The sequence below is a fragment of the Didymella exigua genome, assembly GCF_010094145.1.
Source record: "Didymella exigua CBS 183.55 unplaced genomic scaffold M421scaffold_2, whole genome shotgun sequence".
In the NCBI taxonomy this organism is placed as follows: domain Eukaryota; kingdom Fungi; phylum Ascomycota; class Dothideomycetes; order Pleosporales; family Didymellaceae; genus Didymella; species Didymella exigua.
In genome coordinates, this window is record NW_022984776.1 from 46,027 (window position 1) to 69,066 (window position 23,040).

The 23,040-nt window shown below is 53.8% G+C and overlaps 9 protein-coding genes and 1 non-coding gene across 10 annotated transcripts; 6 read left to right on the forward strand and 4 right to left on the reverse strand.

Moving 5' to 3' along the window:
- Window positions 1-276: 276 nt before the first annotated feature.
- On the forward strand, window positions 277-2,443 carry M421DRAFT_415506 (Myo-inositol-1-phosphate synthase). The gene is made up of 3 exons (XM_033590725.1): window positions 277-413; window positions 466-1,287; window positions 1,337-2,443. Exons 2-3 carry the CDS (start codon window positions 584-586, stop codon window positions 2,244-2,246), a joined length of 1,614 nt encoding a protein of 537 aa, XP_033453390.1. The 5' UTR covers window positions 277-413; window positions 466-583; the 3' UTR covers window positions 2,247-2,443.
- Window positions 2,444-2,593: 150 nt separating this feature from the next.
- On the forward strand, window positions 2,594-4,257 carry M421DRAFT_88421 (uncharacterized protein; the record flags this gene model as incomplete). Its single annotated transcript, XM_033597662.1, has 4 exons — window positions 2,594-2,722; window positions 2,771-3,281; window positions 3,370-3,929; window positions 4,027-4,257. The coding sequence occupies 4 exons, from the start codon at window positions 2,594-2,596 to the stop codon at window positions 4,255-4,257; spliced, it is 1,431 nt and encodes a 476-aa protein (XP_033453391.1).
- A 487-nt stretch (window positions 4,258-4,744) lies between these two features.
- On the forward strand, window positions 4,745-7,841 carry M421DRAFT_415508 (transketolase). The gene is made up of 5 exons (XM_033590726.1): window positions 4,745-5,279; window positions 5,409-5,551; window positions 5,660-5,744; window positions 5,797-6,091; window positions 6,145-7,841. The coding sequence occupies exons 1-5, from the start codon at window positions 5,226-5,228 to the stop codon at window positions 7,620-7,622; spliced, it is 2,055 nt and encodes a 684-aa protein (XP_033453392.1). The 5' UTR covers window positions 4,745-5,225; the 3' UTR covers window positions 7,623-7,841.
- Window positions 7,842-8,010: 169 nt separating this feature from the next.
- Window positions 8,011-8,082, forward strand: M421DRAFT_t6. The gene has a single exon. It is a non-coding gene; the product is annotated as a tRNA-Thr (tRNA).
- Window positions 8,083-9,179: 1,097 nt separating this feature from the next.
- On the forward strand, window positions 9,180-9,934 carry M421DRAFT_190720 (uncharacterized protein). Its single transcript, XM_033587987.1, has one exon. The coding sequence runs from the start codon at window positions 9,365-9,367 to the stop codon at window positions 9,839-9,841; it is 477 nt and encodes a 158-aa protein (XP_033453393.1). The 5' UTR covers window positions 9,180-9,364; the 3' UTR covers window positions 9,842-9,934.
- Window positions 9,935-10,027: 93 nt separating this feature from the next.
- Window positions 10,028-11,311, reverse strand: M421DRAFT_88423 (uncharacterized protein; the record flags this gene model as incomplete). The annotated part of the gene is made up of 1 exon (XM_033597663.1): window positions 10,028-11,311. The coding sequence occupies one exon, from the start codon at window positions 11,309-11,311 to the stop codon at window positions 10,028-10,030; it is 1,284 nt and encodes a 427-aa protein (XP_033453394.1).
- Window positions 11,312-13,282: 1,971 nt separating this feature from the next.
- Window positions 13,283-14,450, reverse strand: M421DRAFT_51673 (WD repeat-containing protein 82; the record flags this gene model as incomplete). Its single annotated transcript, XM_033594955.1, has 2 exons — window positions 13,283-14,299; window positions 14,352-14,450. The coding sequence occupies 2 exons, from the start codon at window positions 14,448-14,450 to the stop codon at window positions 13,283-13,285; spliced, it is 1,116 nt and encodes a 371-aa protein (XP_033453395.1).
- Window positions 14,451-14,645: 195 nt separating this feature from the next.
- Window positions 14,646-16,160, forward strand: M421DRAFT_415510 (mitochondrial carrier). Its single transcript, XM_033590727.1, has 4 exons — window positions 14,646-14,904; window positions 14,957-15,031; window positions 15,085-15,832; window positions 15,883-16,160. Exons 1-4 carry the CDS (start codon window positions 14,888-14,890, stop codon window positions 15,973-15,975), a joined length of 933 nt encoding a protein of 310 aa, XP_033453396.1. The 5' UTR covers window positions 14,646-14,887; the 3' UTR covers window positions 15,976-16,160.
- Window positions 16,161-16,232: 72 nt separating this feature from the next.
- On the reverse strand, window positions 16,233-17,945 carry M421DRAFT_51710 (Las1-domain-containing protein; the record flags this gene model as incomplete). The annotated part of the gene is made up of 3 exons (XM_033594959.1): window positions 16,233-17,337; window positions 17,619-17,761; window positions 17,820-17,945. 3 exons carry the CDS (start codon window positions 17,943-17,945, stop codon window positions 16,233-16,235), a joined length of 1,374 nt encoding a protein of 457 aa, XP_033453397.1.
- Window positions 17,946-19,199: 1,254 nt separating this feature from the next.
- Window positions 19,200-20,249, reverse strand: M421DRAFT_52263 (uncharacterized protein; the record flags this gene model as incomplete). The annotated part of the gene is made up of 1 exon (XM_033595006.1): window positions 19,200-20,249. One exon carries the CDS (start codon window positions 20,247-20,249, stop codon window positions 19,200-19,202), a length of 1,050 nt encoding a protein of 349 aa, XP_033453398.1.
- Window positions 20,250-23,040: the final 2,791 nt, after the last annotated feature.

Here is a 23,040-nt window from a genome sequence, read left to right on the forward strand (position 1 = left end):
TTGCTCCATGCTCACCATCCCAAGTGCGGTTCGGTCTGCTGCTGAGAGTAATGGCGGGCGCAGCGCGGAGCAGGAATGCGGAAGAACTCATAACGCCATTGGCCTCTTGAGCAGCTGTCACGGGCTGCGACGGCATGGAGTGGCTTGAAAAGTGGAACGCTGTCGAAGAAGCGGTGGGCGTCGTCGAAGGCCGGCGGCACGCGGGTTGTTAGCCTGTTGCCTATCGATAAGAGACAGGGACGAGGGGCTATATAGAAGGTACTTCTCTCACTTCACCAACAACGACCTAGTCAACAAAACCTTTGCCACATCGACTCGCAAACAAGAATACCCTTCCTTTCCAATCCCTAATAAACCGTCACTGGGCTTGTGAGAGCCCTAACCGCCAAGACGTTTTCCAACCTTCTCTCCTCGTAAGTGCCCCGCGCTCAACATGAAGGCTGCAGTATCACTGATAGCTCACAGCGTCCACAACCCATTCGCCGGCCGACGTACTTCTCCTTCAGGGGCAGCGTCGGATTTAGATTTCCGCAGATAAGTTCGTTGAGCAGACAAGCCAATAAGAACACTTCAAACGAACAATATGGCACCTCACGCTGAAGAACGTGTCGGCCATGCGGATGGGTACAATGTACAGACGGCACCAGTCAAGGATCTCTTTGTCGTCAACTCTCCGAATGTCGAATACACCGAGGACACCATCAAGACCAAGTACACTTACCGCACTACCGACATTACTCAGAACGCGGACGGCAAGTATGTCGCTGTGCCCAAGGAGACTCTCTATGACTTCAAGGTCGACCGCAAGGTTCCCAAAGTCGGTTTGCTACTCGTAGGACTTGGTGGTAACAACGGTACCACTGTCACTGCCGGTATCATTGCCAACAAGCGCAACCTCGTTTGGGAGACGAAGCAGGGAAAGCGCGCTGCTAATTACTATGGTTCGGTCATCATGAGCTCTACGACCAAGCTCGGCGTGGACAGCAAGACTGGCAAGGAGATTCATATCCCTTTCCATGATCTTCTGCCGATGGTCCATCCCAACGATCTCATCATTGGTGGCTGGGACATCAGCGGCATGAACTTGGCAGACGCCATGGACCGTGCCAAGGTACTTTCGCCTTCACTGAAGATGCTGGTTCGTAAGGAGATGGCTGCCATGAATCCTCTCCCCAGTATCTACTATCCCGACTTCATTGCTGCCAACCAAGAGGACCGTGCCGACAACATCCTGGAGGGCAGCAAGGCCTCCATGGCTCACGTTGAACAGATTCGCAAGGACATTCGGTATGCTACCTGATGCCTACCATGCACAATCACACTGACATGCATACAGTGACTTCAAGGCCACGAATGGCCTTGACAAGGTCATTGTACAGTGGACTGCCAACACGGAGCGTTACGCCGACATTCTGGAGGGTGTCAACGACACCGCTGACAACCTCATGAAGGCTATCGAAACTGGTCACGAAGAGGTCTCTCCTTCCACTGTCTTCGCTGTTGCCTCTATTCTCGAGGGTGCTCCTTTCATCAACGGATCTCCCCAGAACACTTTCGTTCCTGGTGCTGTCCAGCTTGCGGAGAAGCACGGCGCCTTCATCGGTGGTGACGACTTCAAGTCTGGCCAGACCAAGATGAAGTCGGCCCTTGTCGACTTCATGATCAACGCGGGTATCAAGCTCACCTCCATTGCGAGTTACAACCATCTCGGCAACAACGACGGTATGAACCTCAGCTCCCAGAAGCAATTTCGCTCCAAGGAGATATCCAAGTCCAACGTTGTCGATGATATGGTTGCTGCCAACAATGTTCTGTACAAGGACGGTGAACACCCAGACCACTGCGTTGTCATCAAGTATATGCCAGCTGTGGGCGATGATAAGCGCGCTCTCGATGAGTACTACGCGGAAATCTTCCTGGACGGCCACCAGACCATCAGTCTGTTCAACGTCTGTGAAGATTCCCTCCTCGCTTCGCCTCTGATCATTGACTTGGTGCTTGTCACTGAGATCATGACCCGTGTCCAGTGGAAGACCCGCAGCGCCGGTGGCAGTGCCGCTGGCTACGCTGGCTTCCACAGTGTGCTCAGCATCCTCAGCTACATGCTCAAGGCTCCTCTCACACCTTCTGGCACTCCCGTCGTCAATGCTCTTGCCAAGCAGCGCGCTGCTCTCACCAACATCTTCCGCGCCTGCGTCGGTCTCGAGCCAGAGAACGACATGAATCTTGAGCACAAGCTGTTCTGATTTTCTGCCCTATGACAGTCAATGATGCGGGCGCCCAGGAAGTCACGGTCTGGTTGATGCACTAATTTGGTTTCAGTCATGATTTGTCCAACTCTACACACTCCTTATGTATCAAGTCAACAATAAAGACTCTTCGGTCAGCATGGTGCCATATTGCGTTCTTCCATGATGCTTTTCTGTTTTACCTATCATTCTACGTTCGTTTTGAAATGCTATTTTCGTTTTTGACCAACTTGGTGCGGTTGCTGCATAGGGAAGGACCGACGGGTGCGCTCCTTCCAACTTAACACTACCTCGCAACCTGTCATAGCCAACATCACCACCACGCCGCGTCACTTCCGCCCATCATGCCTACATCGTCGTCCATTCAGTCTTACTTCACGTCCTCACCGACCAAGAATAGTGACGGCTTCACCGCCGAAGAAGTGCAATCAGTGTTGCAACCAAGCGGTGTATCTACAGTCAATGCCTGGACTGTGTGTGATAGCATCTAGATCTTGACTCGTGCTGACCATCCTCTGCAGCCCACTACGGACTACGAAGAGGCTGATCTTGGCTCTTTGGAACCTGGCCCGCGCCACCTTGCGCTAATGGGCCGTGTCGTCAACATGGTGAATATTAGTAGACCGAGCAAGCGTCACAAAGCTGCACAGGGCTACATCAAGATTATGCTTGCTGATGACACCGGCGTACTGACCGTGCGTCTCTGGTACGCGAACGCAGAATACAAGCTGCGTCTGGGTCAGCTTGTCACAGTTTGGACGGTACACGTCTCCAACAGCTCAGAGCACAATGCACTTGCTCCAAATTCGGCACCGCTCTACACCTCCATCTTTCCTGAGGGCGAACGAAACTGCCATCTCATGGTACACGAGAATAGCGATGATGGCACACAGTTCAAACGACCCTTCAACTGTAAAGACTCTAGGGCTTTGCCTGGCCTAATGACGCTGAGAAGCTTCACGGACGGCGGGTATGACGTTGACGAGCCGAAGCTACTGGTGTGCGTGAAGAGTATTGGAGCCAGGAAGCGCTGTGAGTCCCTCAGGGTCTTCCATACCAGCCCTAGACAATCCTTTTGAGTCCTGTCGCCCTTTTCTTCAGCTGACACTCGACCATGTAGATATCAATCGAAATGGCACCACCTCCGAGCTGCTCACTCTCGGCATCTTTGACGATACAGCTGATGCTTCGCTGACCCTCTATTCTGGGCTCTGCGACTCGGCCTCCATTCTTCAACCTTCCAAGACTGTCCTACTGATCTCCAACCCAGGTTGGCGCATTGAGAAGACCGCCAAACTGTCACTCAACGCCAATTCTCGCGTCGATATCGATCCAGACATTGGCGACGCGCGACGTCTGCGTACACTTGCTCAGCGCTTGACAAAGAAAGAGCACGTCAACCCTCCTTTTCCTGCAGTTGATGTATCGTGCTACGAAGACAGTCCTGTGCGAGCGCTCTACAACTTCGCCGATATCGACAGTTTTGCACGTGCAAATCCACGTGAAGAACTGCTGGGTTACGTCTCCTGCATCATCACATCGCTTAACTTCGTTATGCCTTACAAGCGTAACATGCTACTGAGCGCGGAGTGCTGTGGTATTGCGGTGTTTTCGAATGCGACCACTACTACATGCAAGCAATGCGACCAGGAAGTCGGGTTGAGGATCAATCCTAGAATCGTACGTAACCAAGTTCTTCTTTTCCGATCTCCTGAGTCTCGCTTGCGGCCAACCTCACTGCAGACAACACGCTCCTCGACTAATGATTCACTTGCAGCTCGGCCCAGTCCTCGATGAGACCGGACAAATTGGCAGCGGCAAGCTCGTTCTGTCGGAGCGCGCATGGGGAGAGCTACTAGGTCGGACTGCCTCACAGCTTGTCAACACAGATCTCGAGGTTCTGCGCTATTTGGAGCAGCGACTGCTGTTCTTACGAGTCACGATGGGCTTCGCATTGAAGCTGGACGATGAGATCGGAAGGCTCGCAGTCTGGTGCGTGAAGAATTGAGGACCGCAATGGCTACTGGCCCCTGGGCCCTGGGCAGTGTCCTGAGCATTAAAATAGTGCCCGGACAATTTCATAGGTATCCAACAGACACAAAGTGATCCTCTTGTTGCACGTGTTCTACTATTTATGTAGCATGCTGATGGCCTTGACGGAGGTTCGTGAGGGTGATCAACACAGCTATCTAAATATGCCAAGTCTTATGGTACCGGCTTGGCGCTGACGATTTGTGTTGAGTTATAGGGAAGACCCAATCCCGCTGCTCGACGGGTTATGTTTGCCAGATGGCCCTCAATACCTACCGACACATCGGACCTGTGTTGGAAATCTTACAGGGCGCGGATAATGATCAGGCAAAATGTCCGGCATCTCCGCCTCCTATCGCAATGAGGCTGAACCAGCGATGCATCTCCGTTTCGGCCGCGGCGCCGACACCGTTGCATGATAGACGGAATAATTGTATCGTGTACGAACAAATCCTTTGGTACGGCGCCTGTCTAATGGACTGGATCATGTGTGTAAAGGAATGGTCAATTGGTCCGTCTCGAGATGCCACCGGCGTTGACTGGTCGGCTTCGGCGTTTGATCGCAGCTGCCATGGCGGATGACCAATCTCAGAACGCGCACGGCAAGAGGTTAGTAAGATTCAGTCAGGGACGCCTGCAGGCAGTCAAAGGACGATGATGCACACAGCACAGCGTGAAGACCATCCGGATTGACCGCTCATTCAAGCTGCGGACAGCTGCGGCAACGCTTTGATAACGTGGTGAACTCGATGAGCTTTTGCTGGGCTGCATCCACCGGGCCATGACGAAAAAGTGGGCCACAGTCCGCCGTAACCATGAGGCAAGCGTGGCGGCGGCCAAACATCCCACGTTTTAGCGTCGTCCGGCAGCCCCTCTAAAGAATCGAAAGCTTCTTCAACACCACGATCTTCCTCTCCTCCTCCATTGAATTCTACAGTCTACACCATGCCGTACTCAGAAGTAGATACCCGAGCCGTCAATACGATCCGAACCCTCGCGGTAAGTCATCATCCCTTCCATATCCGCTGGCGCTGAAGCTACCCCGCTACGCCATAACTTTTCCCAACATCACGATGATGTCTGCTGTGAAGCCGTAAAGCCCAATCGCTAACAATGACTGCTATATAGGTCGATGCCACCGCGAAGGCGAACTCTGGTCACCCGGGCGCCCCTATGGGCATGGCCCCGGTTGCCCACGTCCTGTTCAACAAGTTCATGACATTCAACCCCAAGAACCCTGGATGGTTGAACCGCGACCGCTTCGTTCTCTCGTGAGTTAATTCCAGGCAAGAAGTGTTTCGAGAATCTTTTGCAGCCTCGAGCAGCTCTTACCGCAACAACCCGTTGTCATGTGTAATCGAAAACTGACCCCATCACAGCAACGGTCACGGCTGCATGCTTCAGTATGCTCTTCTTCACCTGTTCGGCTACGGCGTTAGCATGGACGACCTAAAGAACTTCCGTGTAAGTAATGTGGGGGTCAATGGGCGAAAAGAGCCAAGTCTGACAGCAACAGCAAATCGACTCAATCACGCCTGGTCATCCCGAGGCCCACGACACCCCCGGCATCGAGGTCACCACTGGTCCTCTCGGCCAGGGTTTCGCCAACGCCGTCGGTCTTGCCATCGCTGAGAGGCACTCTTCTGCCGTCTTCAACAAGCCCGGCTACGAGCTGTTCAACAACTACACATACGCCTTTTTCGGTGATGGCTGCGCTATGGAGGGTATCGCCTCCGAGGCTGCCTCCATGGCCGGTCACTTGCAGCTCGGCAACCTCATCATGGTCTATGATGACAACCACATCTCTATTGGTATGTTCGAAAGTCCCTGTATCTTGGTTTTGGTGCGCTAACAGAGACTGCAGACGGTGACATCAAGTGCGCTTTCACTGAAGACGTCATGAAGCGATTTGAGGCCTACGGCTGGCACACACAGCACGTCGCCGACGGTGACTCCGACCTCGAGGGCATCGAGGCCGCCATCAAGAAGGCACAGGAGGTCAAGGACAAGCCCTCCGTCATCAAGCTGACCACCACCATCGGCTTCGGCTCTAAGCTCCAGGGTACTGGCGGTGTTCACGGCAACCCTCTCAAGGCCGACGACATCAAGAGCGTCAAGGAGAAGTTCGGGTTCGACCCCGAGAAGACCTTCGTTGTTCCCCAGGAGGTCTACGACCAATACCACAAGCACGCTGCTGAGGGTGCCGCTGCTGAGCAGGAGTGGAACCAGCTCCTTGAGAAGTACAGCAAGGAGTTCCCCGAGCTTCACAAGGATCTTGTCCGTCGCCGCAGCAGAGATCTGCCCGAGGGCTGGGAGAAGTCCCTTCCCACATACAAGCCTACCGACGCTGCCATTGCTTCCCGCAAGCTGTCTGAGGCCGTCCTCGAGGCTATTCACGATGTGGTTCCTGAGCTCATCTCCGGTTCGGCCGATTTGACTGGCTCCAACAACACCCGATGGAAAAAGGCTGTTGACTTCCAGCCACCCAACCTCGGTATCGGAGAGTGGTCTGGTCGTTACATGAGGTACGGTGTCCGTGAGCACGCCATGGCAGCTGTCATGAACGGTCTGTCCGCCTACGGTACCATCATCCCCGCGGGTGGAACTTTCCTCAACTTCGTTTCCTACGCCGCCGGTGCCGTCCGTCTCTCGGCTCTGTCCCACCAGCGTCTGATCCACGTTGCTACTCACGACTCCATTGGTCTCGGTGAGGACGGTCCTACTCACCAGCCTATTGAGACGCTCGCTCACTTCCGCGCTCTGCCCAACTGCATGGTCTGGCGTCCCGCTGATGGCAACGAGACCTCCGCTGCCTACTACATGGCTCTTACTTCCAAGTCCACTCCCTCCATCCTCGCCCTTACCCGTCAGAACCTGCCCCAGCTTGAGGGCTCCACACTCGAGAATGGTATCAAGGGTGGTTACGTCGCTCTCGAGAAGGAGGGTGCTGACATCACACTTGTCTCCACTGGTTCTGAGGTCTCCCTCTGTCTCGAGGCCGTCAAGACGCTCGAGGAGCAGGGTCTCAAGGCTCGTGTCGTTTCTTTGCCCTGCTGGGAGGTGTTTGACGCTCAGCCCAAGGATTACAAGCTCAAGGTCATCCCCGACGGCATCCCCTCGTTGTCCGTCGAGGTTATGTCCACAATGGGATGGGAGAAGTACTCTCACGAGCAGTTCGGTCTCAACCGCTTCGGTGCTTCCGGTCCTTACAAGGAGGTCTACAAGAAGTTCGAGTTCACCCCCGAGGGTATTGCCAAGCGCGCGAAGCTCACCGTTGACTTCTACAAGGAGGTTAAGCCTCTCCGCTCGCCCCTCAACCGTGCTTTCCAGCAGCTTATCTAAGCGTCTGCGTATGATGATAGCGTTGTTAGTACAGGGTGTCTGGTTTGAAGGGTTGCGATGAACGACCGATTCGCGCTTTACGTAGTTCACACGTTGAAAACTAGGAGGCGCATGGACGTATAGAATTGATTCCCACTTTATGAGCAACATACTACGTTCCCCAAGTCCTATCGTGTCAGCTTCGCCATGTAGGTTGATCATTTGAGGCGCCGATTTCTGGAGCGATGACACCTTTTCCCCTGTAATAAAAGCAGTCATGCCGATAACGGAGCAACCTTGCTAGTGGGGGTGAGAGCAAGAGTGGAAGCAAAATCGCAATACGCACGCGGAGTTTCGGAAAGAACGTTATTTGTTGTATATCGGTAAAATGACTCATCTAATTAGTAAAGCCTCCTTGGCCAAGTGGTAAGGCGTCGCACTTGTAATGCGAAGATCGCTCGTTCGATTCGGGTAGGTGGCACAATCTCATTGACTTCATTTTGCCGGTGTTGGCCAATGTCGAGATTCACTCTCACCCTTGGACGCCGTTCTTTTTGGCATCGTACTCCCCATAATGCGTCGTTCGGCATGTCTTTTGCTTGCTAAAGGCGGTCGTACGTTCTTTGGGCGCCAGGAACTCTGAAGTCGCTGCTACTCAACCTCATCTCACATCGACATTTGCGCACTCATTTCTTGAGGCGTATTCGACTTTTATTTAGCTCACAGTATGCAGCAGGCGTCTGCAGAAATGATCGTAGTGACTGAATTCTGAAGCGTACCCTTGCGGACACTTTCAACTGATCACCATTCTTTTCCTTCATGCGCAACTGTCATCGAAAAGACTAGTGATAGCGTTCCTTTCCTTCCCAAGACAGTCATTTGCTTGTTATTCGAGCGCAGTGTCATTGACCTTAACATCTATTCGTGTGGGCTCGTTCACGATTTCTTCTTGGGCCTACAATAGACCGCTCGATGGTCACGCCTCCTCGATGACCTCGATGGCCGCCCAATTGACTGTCACCGATGTCTTGGCATATTAGTCTAGTGTTCTGTCACGCCATTCATCAGCTATGCCCTCAAATGTCTTCTTCAGCTATTGCCTCGGTTGTAATCGCAAGCTAAAACGTTAATGTATGAGAGAATTCAGCAGATTCCTGGACTGATACTTAGGACCTGGCTACGCCAATCGTGACCGCAACTGTATCCAGTGATACAGCGACTAGAATCTGTCGTCCGGAAACCGCAACAACTTGGCATGTCCAGTGTGCGGCTTTGATCGTGTGCTGCCAGTGCTGCTTCGTATCATCTCGCATGTGCTTGCCACCCCCAACCGTTTTTCTTCGTGATATCCTGCAGGAGGGTACCACCAGCAAGCAGAATCCTACCAAGGGCATCCCTTGTACGTCGTCGAGCTATGCGATACTACCACGGCATTCTTTAAGAAGACAACGCCCTGGTTTGCGGTACATTCCATACATTATCGGCAGCTCGGCTCGAACGGCTATCCGTTGGTTGTCTTGAACGACTATCCGTTGGTTGTGTGCCTTCCCTCGGCAGTAAGAGAGACGAAGATTGTGCCCGTCGACGTGTATCATCAATATGTCACATTTTACCCGACAGCTAGGATGAGCATCCACTTGCCCCCCTTGCCATATCGTCAAGCACAAAATCTCACCTGGCAACGACAGATACCAAAGTCTCCCTCGTGACAGTTTTGATGGCCACCGAGCCCTCATCACACCGAACGCTAACTATAGCCCGCCATGAACACCTCCACAACCTCCCTTGTCAGCACCATCTCCTCCTCTCGCTCCTTCAAACCCTACGTCTGTGTCCTGCCATCCTCACACACTCATGCAGAGAAATACAAGTCACGCATTCACTGCCCTTCGAAACCCGCATCACCGTTCAGAGGACTCTGCCAAATCAAAATATCGAAGCCCGCAAGACCGACAATCCAAGAACGCGAGCGAGCAATCCAGAAGCACCATATCGAGCTCGAGAAACGAGAGGAGAAGGTGCTGCTGAGAGAAGAGATGGCCGAGAAGCGGGAGTGGAGCTTGAAAGCCGGCTTCTTCGAATTAGCGCAGGCGAAGGTTCGAGAGGCGTGTGATGCAGCGGCAGGGAAGGAGCAAGGAAAGATTCGTGGTAGCGCGTTCCGAAGCTGGAAGCAGGTGTGGAGGCGAAAGTCGAGTAGTGGAAGGGGCTGGGCGAAGTGGGAGGAAGGGAGATTCCGCTGAGAAGGTCATGTTGGGGAGGGAAGTGTATTGTGTGATTTGGTGAGGGGACAGTGGAGTACCAGTGTTGCAAAACTGCAACAGTGTACGCTTTTGTACTGAGGACAAGCGACCGACAGGACGGCGACAACTGAGCAGACGTGTAGGAGGGGATTGTTCCGCTCGCTATGCCGCCGTTACAACACAGAATTATCGTACATGCTCGTCTCTTTGACAAAGACTGCCTTGCCTCTTCCCTTCCCTCATGTCAACCTCTGGCCAGCCCGCCGAGTCGGCAGGGAGAAAATTAGGTGACATAGAAGCCGGCACTAGATTTGGCGACAGAACAGGGGGGGTCACTGCCAGCACTTGCTCGGTACAGGGTACAGGCGCACCAGGATACTGAACAGCCAGGGGTCCCGTATTAAAGGCACGAAAATTTAGAATCGTACCCTCGGCGCCCTTCTTCGACTTTCTCACTTCAGCGCTGATGAATGGACTCGGCCACACCGAATTTACATCCTCGTCTTCCTCAGGTCTACCAAGGAAAGTGTCTGATAGATCGAAATCATCATGAGCCGCCTGCGGCGGTGTCTTTAAGGTATTACTCGTTCCCGTATTTGCAGTCGTTCTTGAATTGTTCGTAACCACTGACACCGAGAAGGGGCTATCATGTCTCTCGTCCTCAAGCTCGTCCTCGACTTCGTCCCAGAGGTAATAGTACCGGTCTTCTTCGTCATCGTCGTCGAAATGCGAGTGCATATCAGCAGCGGATATGTCTTTATAACCCAGGTTCTCGGCATCGAAGGCGTCGTAGTTAGAGAGTCCGAGGGGTGAAGGGAGGTGGGGTTCGTAGCTGCGGATAGAGGATTGGGCGCGGGGCGGGGAGAGAGCATAGGCGGCGTTTGGACTCCAGTGCTCCGATGGGCTGTCGTTGCCTGGACCACATGTCGGTGGAGAGATAGATGAGGGTGATGGGCTCCTCGAGGTAACTGACGAGCCAGATGGAGAGCCAGTGGGAGAGCCAGTGATAAGGTATTGGGCATTGCTTTGAAGCGCAGCGGCGGGTAGGGCGTTTGGCCGCAAATGGACAGGACGAGTGTATGTGTCAATCGCTCCGTAGTTGAAGGTCAAACGTGCCATCTCAAGCTGTCGCTGCTCCTTCTCTTGCTCTACAAGTAGCCGTCTGCGCGAAACTTCTTCACGCGCTGCAACAGCATTGCGTCGAATGCGATTCAGTATGGCCGCCTTGCGAAGCAGGTTGCGTCCAAGGTTCTTCTGCTTTGCCCAGATGGCGATCTTTGAGCTTCCTCTGTCGACAATGTTGGTAGCTGGATGGGAGAATTGGGGCGATAGCCGAGAGGTTATGAGGAACAGTCTAAGTCTTCGTTTCTTCTTGTGCAGACACGAGTGTTCCCCGTCGACATCTGCTGCTGACCTGCCACGCTTCTTCGACTCTGATAAGCGAGATCTTGGCAGGAAGGCGAGGGCCATATCGGGGAGTGGCAGCTGCTCAAACGGTATCGTTGGCTGTGCTAGATCTAGCATAGGAATAAGTGCCTGGAGGTGGTCGTTTCCTGGACCGCGCAAGGATTGAGGGGGCGTCATCCTCCGTTGCCCAACTTCATATGCCGTCTTGAAAGGGAAATATGGCTGGGCAAACAAGTCGGCATGCTCGCGTTGATCGTAGGAGGCTTCAATCGACGGTAAGCGCTGACGTGGAGGAAAGTACCACGGCTGGAGGCATTCAACGATGATGCCTGTACTAGCGGAGCGATGTACTGTGATGACCAGTGCACATCGGCACAAGAGGTGCCTGTAGCCGTCCTGTATGGCTCAGTTGGAAGATCGAAGTCCTGTATAGATCACGAGACCAGATGTTGCTGTGTCGAGGTGCGCGTGCCATACCCCCAGAGCGGAGACTAGGTATGCCGAGATCGCGGCAAACAGCGTTCCGGCAATGCGATACGGTGTGGGTGAATCGTGAAGGCTTTCGGTCGCAGCTTTTTTCCAATTGCCTTCAGCGAGGGAGCTGTGTTCCTATTGAAGAGGCGGTTCATCGACCCAACGCTATGGCGACGCTATGGGCACAATGCGGAGAACCATGCACATTGTCAGCTCCCCTTTCCCAATACAATTGGACAACGTGATATGTGATTGTCCACCATCGCATCTGGACGCCCTCAGCTTGCATAGGCTTGCCTAATATGATCGGGCATCCTCAAGGATGCTTGATGGGGCTGCTGGAGTCTAGGCGACGAACGATCGCTACGAAGTACGTCCTGTTCCTATCAAGCAACTCAAATCGCGCATGCACAAATCGCGCATGTGGCGACGCAAACACTGAGAAAGATTGCGAGGAGAATGTCTCCGACGCATAATGAATCGAGGTGGCGCAGAGTGAGGCTTCAAGGCCAGGAGTAGCTTTCCGCAGATCCTTGTTCGCTCCTGCCAATTGCGCCGATCAGACAAGCATCACAGGTTTCTCGACCAGCGTTAATATTCGAAGGGTGAGCAACTGGGCACCTGCTATTGCGAATAGTGCAAACGATTATCGGTTTTGTGAAGTCAACATTGCCTGGTTCTTTGATATCTGTGAAGCTATTCATGAATCATAGCTACTGCGCACCTGTCTGGACTCTACCCTGCTTAGAGATTTTGAGCAAACGAAAATGGAGTACGGCGCATTGCGAACGGCTCGGTGTCAACCAACCACCTCACACAAAACCTTTGAGCTGCACTCCACTCTGCACTCCGCATCTATCCGCAGTGATGAGCACGCAATGTCCATGAGGACGCTGGTCCAATGGCCGTTTTTGAATGAGTCACCGTGAGGCTCAGTGCCACTGTGCAAGTGTCAACGTGAGCATGCGGAATTTTCACTTGAAAAAGCAATGTGGTGCTCGTCACAGCAGACTGAAAACGATGCTGCAGCCTGACCGTCCGAAGTCGATATCGCTGCTGAGCGCACGAAGCCGCGATGATCCGGCTATGACGTACTGGTGCTTGACGGCGACAGACCAAGTGCAGAGGTGGAAAGTGCGGTGAGATGATGAATGGGATCTAGAGTATGTCATTTGCCTGCAATTCAAGTTGCTGTGTGCGGTGAATAGTCAAGGGCTGTAATAGTCGCTCGAATTCTGGAATCTCCATACAATTATCGTCCTAGACCCAATCAACTTAGATGACAGAGAACTCTGTGGTCATCTTGTTGAGTGTTGGCTGTCTCATCAATACCTCCGAAGACGCTTGTGCCTTGTGTAGATCTGCACCCAACCAGCTCAGTCTCTTTGGGCAGTAGCTTTCCTTATACACGTCCGCCAACTCCGTGTGCTATGTCCACGCTAAAGATATGTTTCGTGTCCTCATTTAAGCCTATATCGGACGAGAATTAGGTGTAGCATTCGTGTGCTTGCCTCTTCGTACTGTCGTGCTTCTTTATCATACTGAATCACCTTCGAAACTTCAGATCATCAGATCTGGGTCCGGCTGCCACAAGTAAAAGTCCCGGTCTGCGCTAGCCAGCAGGTTCGTCCTGGGATTGTAGCCCACAATTGCCCCTCGTCCATGTCCAGGTAGCTTCTCCATAGGCTCCAGAACGTTGTTTGGCGACGCCGCTTTCGAGATGTCCCAGACCAAGAGACCATCGTCCCCACTGCCACCGATCAGGTACTGGCCATCGGGAGTGAGGCAGAGATCGCCTTGCCCAACGGAAGGAGTGCTCCCATTCGACTTGTGGGAGTTGTGGCTGCCTCGAGACACACCAGGTGTAAGCCGCCCTGAAGATCCTCCTTTGCGGTAGCAGAAGTGCGTAATGTCGCCAGAAAAGGCATCAAGTACAAAGTGGCCGCTGTCGTTGGTCGCGACAACCAAGCTCTTGCCGTCGTTGGTGAACTCAATTTTAGTCCACTGGCCCTTTCGTCCGCCAAGGAATCGCTGCTCGAGCTCCTGCAAATCAAAGGTCGCAAAGGGCGGCTTGTCGTAGTTGCGTATGTCGTATAGCAGTATTGTCTGGGTGTCGGCTGAGGCAATCGCGATGACTGTCGCTGAGGGGTCATAGACAGCGAGATAGGGCTTGTGGAGGTTGAGGCGGCCGACGTAATTCGGTGATTGCAGGTTCCAGAGACGGACTGTGTTGTCCGCCGAGCAAGAGATGAATGTGTCAGACGAAGGACACAAGGATATCGACGTTACTGTGTCTTCATGGCCCTTGAAGTATCGAATATACGAGTTGTCGTGTGTGGAGAGGAAGCGCAGTGTGTCATCGACCTTTGTGCTGGCGTAGATGATGCTCTGCGCATGATGTGAGAAGCGCGCCAGATGAACACCATACTTCTGCGACTTCAGCTCCTTGGCGTGCTTTCCTTCTTTGCAGTTGTAGATCTGGAGCGTATCGTCGTCGCGTGCTACAATGGCGAGCTCGCCTGTGTCGTCGAAGTCGAGAGAGGTGATGGACGTGCCTGAGCTGCCGGACTTGAAGCGCTAGATAGCTCGTTAGTGCAATACACTCCTTGAAGGCAGGACTGAAGCTCACTCTTGCTGGCCGGAAGCTCGATATGACGTCGCTCACTTTCTGCGTCGGCGGCCCTGCAGGCGGCGGAGGAGGGCCTGGGGTTGCTGATCCAGTTACCATGATGTGGGGAAGAAGGCGCTGTGGATGCGACCTTGAGAAAGAGTTCTACAGCATTGTGTGCCCTCAGACTGGCACCAAAGGTCGAGTCGCGTCGCGTGTCCACGAGCACACGCGCGCAGCTTCGAAATGTTAAGCCGCGCGGGAGAGCGTAGATCGCTGCAGCGGACCCTGGACTTGGCGCTTGCATCACACTCAGACACGCCGACCTCGGCCGTAGGAAATGTACGGATTATTCATACTGAGCTTACCGCTGGCAGCGACAACCTTCAATTGACGCAGACTGGGCTCACGGCAGCCCTCATCGTGCTCTGACCTCTCCCTGACGGCATTGTCAAGAACCCCGGAAGTACCTTCCACACACTACAGAGTGAAAGGAAGCCGAGAGCACGGCAAGTCCGGAACCGGGAATACAAAGCGCTGTCGCAAAAGGGGCCACAATGTCCACAACGCTGGGGTATGCGTCGCCGGTAGCACACGAAGCATCGTGCAGAAGCTGACCTCTGTAGGTCGTTCATTGCCGGTGGAATCGCAGCATGCGGTGCGGTGACGGTTACCCACGGGTTCGAGACAGTCAAGATTCGGTGAGCTCATATCCGGAGTGCGCGCACGCAGAGCGGCATTGACAAGCTGGCAGATTGCAATTACAAGGAGAGCTGCAATCAAAGAAGGCAGCACCGCGCATGTACAAGGGTGTATTCCATGGCGTTAAGGTCATTCTCTCCAACGAAGGCCCTCGCGGTCTCCTGCGCGGTATCAACTGCGCCTACGTCTATCAGATGACCCTCAACGGATGTCGGTTAGGGTTCTACGAGCCGCTGAGAGCAGGCGTCACGAAGGCCATATACCACGATCCTACAGTGCAATCCTTTGGCGTCAACATCTTCTCCGGTGCGGCATCAGGTATACTGGGAGCCGCAGCTGGATCGCCTTTCTTCCTCGTCAAGACACGCTTACAATCGTACTCGCCATTCCTACCCGTGGGAACACAACACAACTACTCCGGCGCCGTCGATGGCATGCGCAAGATCTACACAAGTGAAGGTATCAAGGGACTCTACCGTGGTGTAGGGCCAGCGATGGTGCGCACCGGTTTTGGTAGCTCCGTTCAGCTACCAACATACTTTTTCGCGAAGAGGCGGCTGGCGAAGCACTTTGGTATGGAGGAAGGCACGCTTCTGCACATTGCCAGCAGCACAGCTAGTGGATTTGTCGTCTGCTGCGTCATGCACCCTCCGGACACTATCATGTCGCGCATGTACAACCAGACTGGCAATCTGTACAGCTCGGCTTTCGACTGCCTGTACCGAACGATCAAGACGGAAGGCATTATGGCTATGTACAAGGGCTACTTTGCGCATCTGGCCAGGATCTTGCCTCACACTGTGAGTCCCCAGAGCGAGGTAGTAAAGAACAAAGTGCTGACAGGTCCCAGATTCTTACTCTTACCCTCGCCGAACAGACGAACAAGTACATGCGCAGGGTCGAGGACCGCTTCGGTTTCACAGGGACCAAAGCGGCCATGTAAACAACATAGAGACTATATACTGTACAACATATCCACGTCCATTGAATTGCATAGCGCGCTGGATCTGGCGGAGCATGCACAAGATCTAGGGCCATTGGGGTCCGGGCAGGCTTTGGAAGCGCGCACGGCTTTGCGGCGCTCACATCTAGAGTGTTGGTATCTGAAAATAATGAGAGATTTGTGACATTTGATCTTTCTGGACTCCTCGGCGTCTATGGGGTATACCTCTAGCTCCTTGGAGCCTGCGTGGAACGTACTTACGCATCTTCTTCCCAACCGTCAGGTAGCCAACCTATAGGCTTCGGCTTCCACAACCCAACCACCTTCTGCAGCCCTATGATCTTTTCCTTGGCTTCGCCAGACTCAGGAGCCTTCGCCCGGCCTTCTTTTTCAGCCGGCACCGCCTCCGCAAGCTTCTCGACCCCCTCAATGACCTCCAAACCCTCTTCCGTCTCCTTCGTCTCTTCCGCCCTCTCAACTCTATCGACAACCATATTCTCCCCACCCTCGGTGCGACTCGCATCCAGAATCGCCTGCCACATCTCGCCCTCTCCGTAATCCATCGCATCCACGATACCTTCAGCGAGCCTCAAATTCCACGTCCCAAGCTCAGTCATGCACTCCCCCAGAACCTTCTCCCTTATCGCCCGTTCCTTACTGCCTCTAGCCTCCCGCCAGTCGCGCGAACCCAGCATGTGTATCGCCCACTCACACAAGCCCTCTTTCTCCGCCTCGCTTCTATCCGGGCTATTTATTTGCTCGCTAGCGAGAGCGAGGTGGGCGGGAAAGAAGGACGGGCTGTTCAAGGAGAAGAGTAGGAGGAAGGGGGACCAGATTAGGAAGGCTCCAGACATACTGGATCCTAGTCCCTTGTCCTGGGGCAGGATCTGGGTGTCGTTTACGAGGAGGCGGAGGAGTGCTGTCTGTGTTGCCGATGAGGGCAGCGTGGTGTCACCAGACGTGAAGCGCAGTGTATATGTGGACCATGCTCTCGCTGCAGATGTGCACAGATCTGCCCGTCGCTTCGCTTTGATCTCCTGTTTCCTCGCCTTTACGTACGTTTTGAGGATGTTATGAAGTTTTTCTGCTACACCGCCGTCTGCGCCTGGATCATCGCTGGAAGGTGAGGTCGTGGGCAGTCCAAAGGCGTGTTCAAGTTGTGACCAGTACCAGTCCCAGAGCCAGTCCAGTGCGGTGCGTGCGGCGCGCTTCAATTCCGCTAAGGAGGGCATGTGTCGGTGGACAATGCAATGGCGAACTTCGAGGAGGGAGACGGGCGGTTGGATGGATTTGCCTGGAGGGAACCATGATGGGCGATCGCGCGTTAAGTCGATTTGGGTGTCGAGGTAGCCGGTTACGAACCTGTATTGCTGTTAGGGAGGATTGAGATGAGGTGATCGAATTAGAATGATGGGCTTGAAAGAGAAGAGAGCAATACAAGGACCAGTGAAAGCCACGATGAAGTGATGTGCAGATGGTGGCCAGAGGGCAGAAAGACGATCGAGTTAGATGAAGAGGTGAGAGTCGTGCTATGAGAGACACACTTTGGTGCGAAGAGCACGAAAGGATTGTGCTGGATAAGAGAGAGCAGGCAGGGCAACAGTAGAACAGCATAAGAGGATCAAAATTCGATTATACCTTACCTTGATATGGATGTTGCATATAGCAATCTCGTAGCATTGTGGTTGAGTGTGCCCGCCTCATCTTGAAGTATCACATCAAGGATGTCTGCTGTCGACTCCAGCAACAACGGCAGACTCTCGTGTCTCGCCCGCCATGCCAGTACCTACCTCTCATCAGCCCTCCACCTCACTATCTCTCGTCAAGGGCGATTCCTTACGAACCTTGTTCACGGCGCCTTTTCTACGATCGACGTTATCGTCGTTGAGTCGGTACAGGTCTCGCCGAAGCTGAACCAGCTCCTGGCTATTGCGCCACGGTGTAACAACGAAATGCGTGTACGATTCCATGGGAGCTGAACCAGCTCGCGATCGTTGCTTTACTTGCTCAAGGCGTGCAGTGGTCGGAATCCTGCTACGATTGGCCAGAGCGATCGTTGCAGCTAACGCGTCTTTGTCCACTTCGAAAGTTCGTGCACGTGAGAGCTGGTTCAAATCGAAATTTGCCGAACGCGATACGGTTCTTTATCGATAGTGATACCGAACCTTACCAGTAGGCTATGGTCACATTCAACGAGTCGTGCATCAAATGATATGGAGCGCCCGCGCGGCCTCGACGCACGACGCACCGGACAAGCCCCGTCCGTGAAGGTCATGGCACTCTCGCTCTAGCGCAAATGAGGCGTCCCATCACGCTGGGTTTCCAGAACCTACTCTGCTCTGTGCGTGTGGCTCGCAAATCTTATTCTGGTTAATGCTGCGCTAAGGAAGCGGGCTGCTAGTCGCCGTGTGAGGACCATGGGACTGCTGGCGCGGCGCTGGAAGGAATTCAGGAGCCGGGAGATGAAATGTGTGCAGGTTGGTGCGTGGATGCTGATGGCCTCGGTGCAGGGCGCATAAGGTTTCACTTCGGACGTGCACCAAGTCGTTGTCGCGCGCAGGTACTTGTCACAAGTACTTCCTGTATTGCGAATCAGAGACAGGCACGGCGGAGCCCGAGATCGCCTGCGGTGACATGCAAGAACTTGAACAGCGTTCCGCAAGCAGCGTTTTCACGGCGGTGCATCGGGGGCATTTAGGTTGGTGAGACGCATGCGGCAGAGAGCAAAAGTTATAGCCTGTCGTATTGACGGTTGGTTTTCGCGTCCTCATACTGCAGGATCTTCCTTCGGCGAGCTTCCGGGTGCTGTGATTCCTTATGGTATCTGTCAGTCCTGCGGCGGGGACATCCATGGTAGGGATCTGAGTGGACAACGTGGAGGTGATGCCGATATGAGATTAGCTTTGAATTTGCATGCACGGTACGATTGTGGAGGTGCCGCAGCACTGGTGAAATGTGAAGTGCGAAAACTTGTTGAAGGTGTAGTGGAGCTAATGTTGATCATGTCTTTACGGCAGTTTGGGTTCATGAGACGGCAAGTGTTGAGTTTAACTCATGCTTCTTATTGTTTGTTGTGTTGTGTTTACAACTCATCTGACCTCTAATCGAGCGATGGTGCCATGAAGGCAAGGGGTATCACTTAAATGCTCTACGTCCAGAATGGAATGGTCAAAACACCTCGCTGTAAGTGTGAGCCCTCTCTAAAATGCTGGTGCAAGTGGTGTTCAACGCAGCCAGCCATATCCCAGTCCAGCGTCCTGCACTGGTACGTTGGGCTGCTTCAGCTGTTGGAACCACCATTCCTTCGATACTGTCTCATCGTCGTCGAAAAAGAAGCTCTGGCCCTCCATGCTGCCGGGTGTCTGAGCTTTGACGTGGACCGGAAGCTGCAGTTGCTGGCATTGCTGATTGGTTGCCGGAAGCGGTGGGGAAGGTTCGTCCATACTGCCCACCGAGCTTGCGTCGTCGTCATCCTCCTCCTCAGTCTCTGGTGGTTGCCAAGTCTCCTCCAGCTTAAGACCTTTGCCAGTAGCTTCTACCAGACCGCCCCAGTTCGAAGTCGGGTCCGGAGCGTCGTAAAGACCCATGCCAACCAGCTCTTTGCCATCATCCTCCTCATCCATCTGGTCATCTTGATCCGAGGGGTGCTGGATGGGCAAGAATTCTGCAGAGTCCCTGAATGAGTGTGTTTGGTTCTTCTGAGCCCACTGTTGCAAGTACCAGGGAAGGGATTCGGTAGTGGGGGTGTTGAGAGCCGATTGAGCGTAGGATTGCGTATGTTGAGAAGCGCCCTGCCAGCTGTAGGCAGACTCATCTGACCTTCGAAGCGTTCCATATCCGGCCGGATATCTTTGGCAGTTCGTGCTCGACTCGTACATAGAATTGCGTGTCGAAAGAGAATAGAACTCAGATCCATGACTAGAGTTTCTTGACGGTGCGTGCCAGGACCATTCTTGTTGTGAAGGCGACGCTACATGTGCTGACGAATGCGCTGCGAACCACTGGTTGGACGATGGGTGCCAGCTTACAGGCCTAGTTGGCTGCGGACGCTCTTCGACCTCCTCTTCTGAATCCTCGATTCCAAACATCATCTTATAATGGTCATCAAGTGTTGCATAGAGCTTGGGCTCTGTTGTTGTTTTCCTCCTCTCTATGGTCCTTGGACTGTTGTGGTGGCTCTTTGGCTTTTCGACGCGTGAGGAACGAGGCAGTTGAGTTCCTGAGCTTCGCGAGGTCCGTCGTGGAAGTTGTGAATTGATCGTATGGGCGGACATGGTGAAAGATGTGTGCCAGTGAGCACAACAATGTCGATTAGATGTGAAGTTGATGTAGATCGACGAGGTTTGCGGAAGTTTGTTATCGAGCAGTCGTATACATTACAGTCGCACTTGTCCGGCTTGAGTACTCAGAGTGGGGGACATGGAAATGTATATAGAGTGCCAAGAAAGGTAGACGAATCAGGTAGGATATATGAATGTCGCGGGACAAGTCATGGTCTGTACAAGAAATGCCGGGGCCGGACTAGTGGAAACTCAAGAACTGCTAAAAGTGGAATGGAAGCAGACATGGAGCGGACACTTCTCGACTACTTCATACGGAGCCACCAAGGGATAGCTCGGTGAGGGAGCGCTGTGACGACTAGGCCGAGTGGCACGGCTGGAACGTTGATCCAAGGCGTGGGATGCAAAACGACGAAAAGTAACGCGAGGAATGACCAAATCACAGGACAAGGAAGACAGTCGACGAGGGCGGGTACCAATGTATCATGGCGCAACGGAGAAACCGTGCAGCGGAGGTTGGCCGGCTCATCGAGACAGCAAGGAAGGCAAGCTACCGCACCCACAAAGGTGACGGTACAGTGCGGTAGTGCGACTAGGCTCCGGAAGGATGAACGTACAGTTGCGATTCAGCTGGGCCCGAGCCAGGGTGGAGTGTCCTGTGCACGGGGCCCTCCAGGCGGTCAACGAAGGAAGGATGGTGCATGGCGACTCCAGCATCGGCTGCGTCATGTTTTAGCCGCGCCCGCAACGATGCACCTGTAGTAAGAGGAAGCTGGGCGACACTGGCATGGCTGGGCTAAGCCAGTCGCATGTAAACAATATTGCGCTGCTGATGACCAAGTGGCGGGACGAGATTTGTTAGTGCGTATTGCAGCGGAAAGCCGTGTCGCTGGGCGCCATCGCCAGTCGCCAAATCAGGGGGTCGATGAGAACGTCAAACTTTGGTGAGAGCAGGTGCAGTACCTGGTTTCGGAGTCGGGAAACACCAGGAAGCGAGGTTGGCCTCCCTGCGCCGGCGATGTCTCTTTACGGAGGGCCGGTACTAACGACCAATCGTTACTCGCTGTCAGGCGTGCATTTCTCCACTATGCCCGCAACCCAGCGCCTCCTGCCTGGTTGCGCGTGCCGTCGGTAAACCAAGCTGCTGGCCCATGGGTTATCCAAGCGCGATCTGGGGTGGGTGCCGCTTCGCTGTCACCATTGGCCACCTTGCAGCCGAGCGTCTTCCAGAAATCGATATGCAATCAGCTTGTCCCTGCCAGTGTGGACCTGCAACGGGGACAACGGAGCATGACATGGGTCGTCACAGGATGCATGCAGCATAGACATCTGCATCCACTGAAGTCACACAGCCAACGGGCAGCAACTCAACGGAGATTGCAGCAATCAGCACATCACATTCGCCCGGCAAAGCGCATGCGCATGCGCATGCCATCAGCCTCACCCACAGGCGCCTGAGAACAGTCAGAGCACCCGCTTCACCCCTCCATGGTCCACCCTCCACCATGGGAGCGTGTGCCGTCACTGCGGGCACCCAGGCACCCCTTATGCGACTGGCGAACATGATATACCCGTTCCAGTTAGCCAGTGATGAACAGACTACCTCGCCATTATTGCTGAGGATCATCGACCTCTCTGAAACCATGCGCAGGCTGCTGACACCAGGCCACCGGCCATACTCACTCGGAGCAGCACATGAAGCGCACGAAACAAGGAAAACAGCTGAGTCCTGAATCAAGGCCCGAGAAACGTAAAACACCGTCAACAAGCTCCCTTCGATGGTGGATCTCCATTCAATGGTCCTCGGTTCTGCAACTCACATACGCGACTTGGCCGTAGGCTGATATTTATAGGCAGCACTTGTACGTGACAGCCGACGCCGTCGCCGACGCCGTCGCTATGAAAGGTGTATTGTTTCGGATCGCCGTGATGTGGTGCGCTGCATTCAGTAGATTGAGGGTGACGAAGTCTGGCTGCGCCTCATTGACAAAGCCTTGTGCACCACTCTTCACGATGCAGCTTGCCGCTATTATTAACCAACCCTGTCGCTAATTGGCTTAACGACGATGACGGTTGACGGTAACCTCAGCAAATTAAAGGCCACCCAGGCGTCCTTAAATGACCCCACGGTGACCAAGCCCAAAACAGCAATGCCGTTTTCGATAACGAGAAATCCCCGTGGCGTGGCTTGAGCAGATGCAGCCGAAGCGCCGAGCGCCCTAGTAGCATCCCGTGTAAATGATCGACAGCGGTCCAACGCGGGCGCAAGGATGGTTTTGGCGGTTCAAACGAACCGGAACGTGTCAGGGGTTTGGTGTCTTGTCGCCAGAAGGGGTAGTAGAAACCACAGGTGTGGATGCATGGATTGTCCATCATGACTGTACAATAATTTGCATCACTAACGTTTACCAAGTCACAGCGGTCCCCGTACGAGTCACTATTGGGCTGACGCGTCCTGAATTCGGATCAACACTTGCACACACACGCTCATTCCACAACAACAGACGAGTGATGTGAGTAAGACACAGCTCATGGTCCTTCAGGCAGTCTTTCAGGTCACAACAGACATGCATCGCAACTTTCGTGACCAGATGCTGATCACCAGCCTTGACCACTGCGCGTCTAAGGCTTCAGAACGAACCAATCGCACACCTTATTCCCCGTACTTCACCATGACCCGCGTATCCCGCTTGCAGTAGTCGGTATGACTGCAGCAATCGGCCTCGGCCGTTTTTTATGAAGGATTGTGATGCAGCCGTCCCACCTGGTGCATCACGAGACAGAC

Coding starts and splice junctions, on each gene's coding strand:
- M421DRAFT_190720 (XM_033587987.1), top strand. CDS start 9,365: ATGAACACCTCCACAACCTCCCTTGTCAGCACCATCTCCTCCTCTCGC.
- M421DRAFT_415510 (XM_033590727.1), top strand. Junction 15,032..15,084: donor TTCGAGACAGTCAAGATTCG/GTGAGCTCATAT, acceptor ACAAGCTGGCAG/ATTGCAATTACAAGGAGAGC. Junction 15,833..15,882: donor CCAGGATCTTGCCTCACACT/GTGAGTCCCCAG, acceptor GACAGGTCCCAG/ATTCTTACTCTTACCCTCGC.
- M421DRAFT_415508 (XM_033590726.1), top strand. CDS start 5,226: ATGCCGTACTCAGAAGTAGATACCCGAGCCGTCAATACGATCCGAACC. Junction 5,552..5,659: donor CGCGACCGCTTCGTTCTCTC/GTGAGTTAATTC, acceptor ACCCCATCACAG/CAACGGTCACGGCTGCATGC. Junction 6,092..6,144: donor TGACAACCACATCTCTATTG/GTATGTTCGAAA, acceptor CAGAGACTGCAG/ACGGTGACATCAAGTGCGCT.
- M421DRAFT_415506 (XM_033590725.1), top strand. CDS start 584: ATGGCACCTCACGCTGAAGAACGTGTCGGCCATGCGGATGGGTACAAT. Junction 1,288..1,336: donor CAGATTCGCAAGGACATTCG/GTATGCTACCTG, acceptor ACATGCATACAG/TGACTTCAAGGCCACGAATG.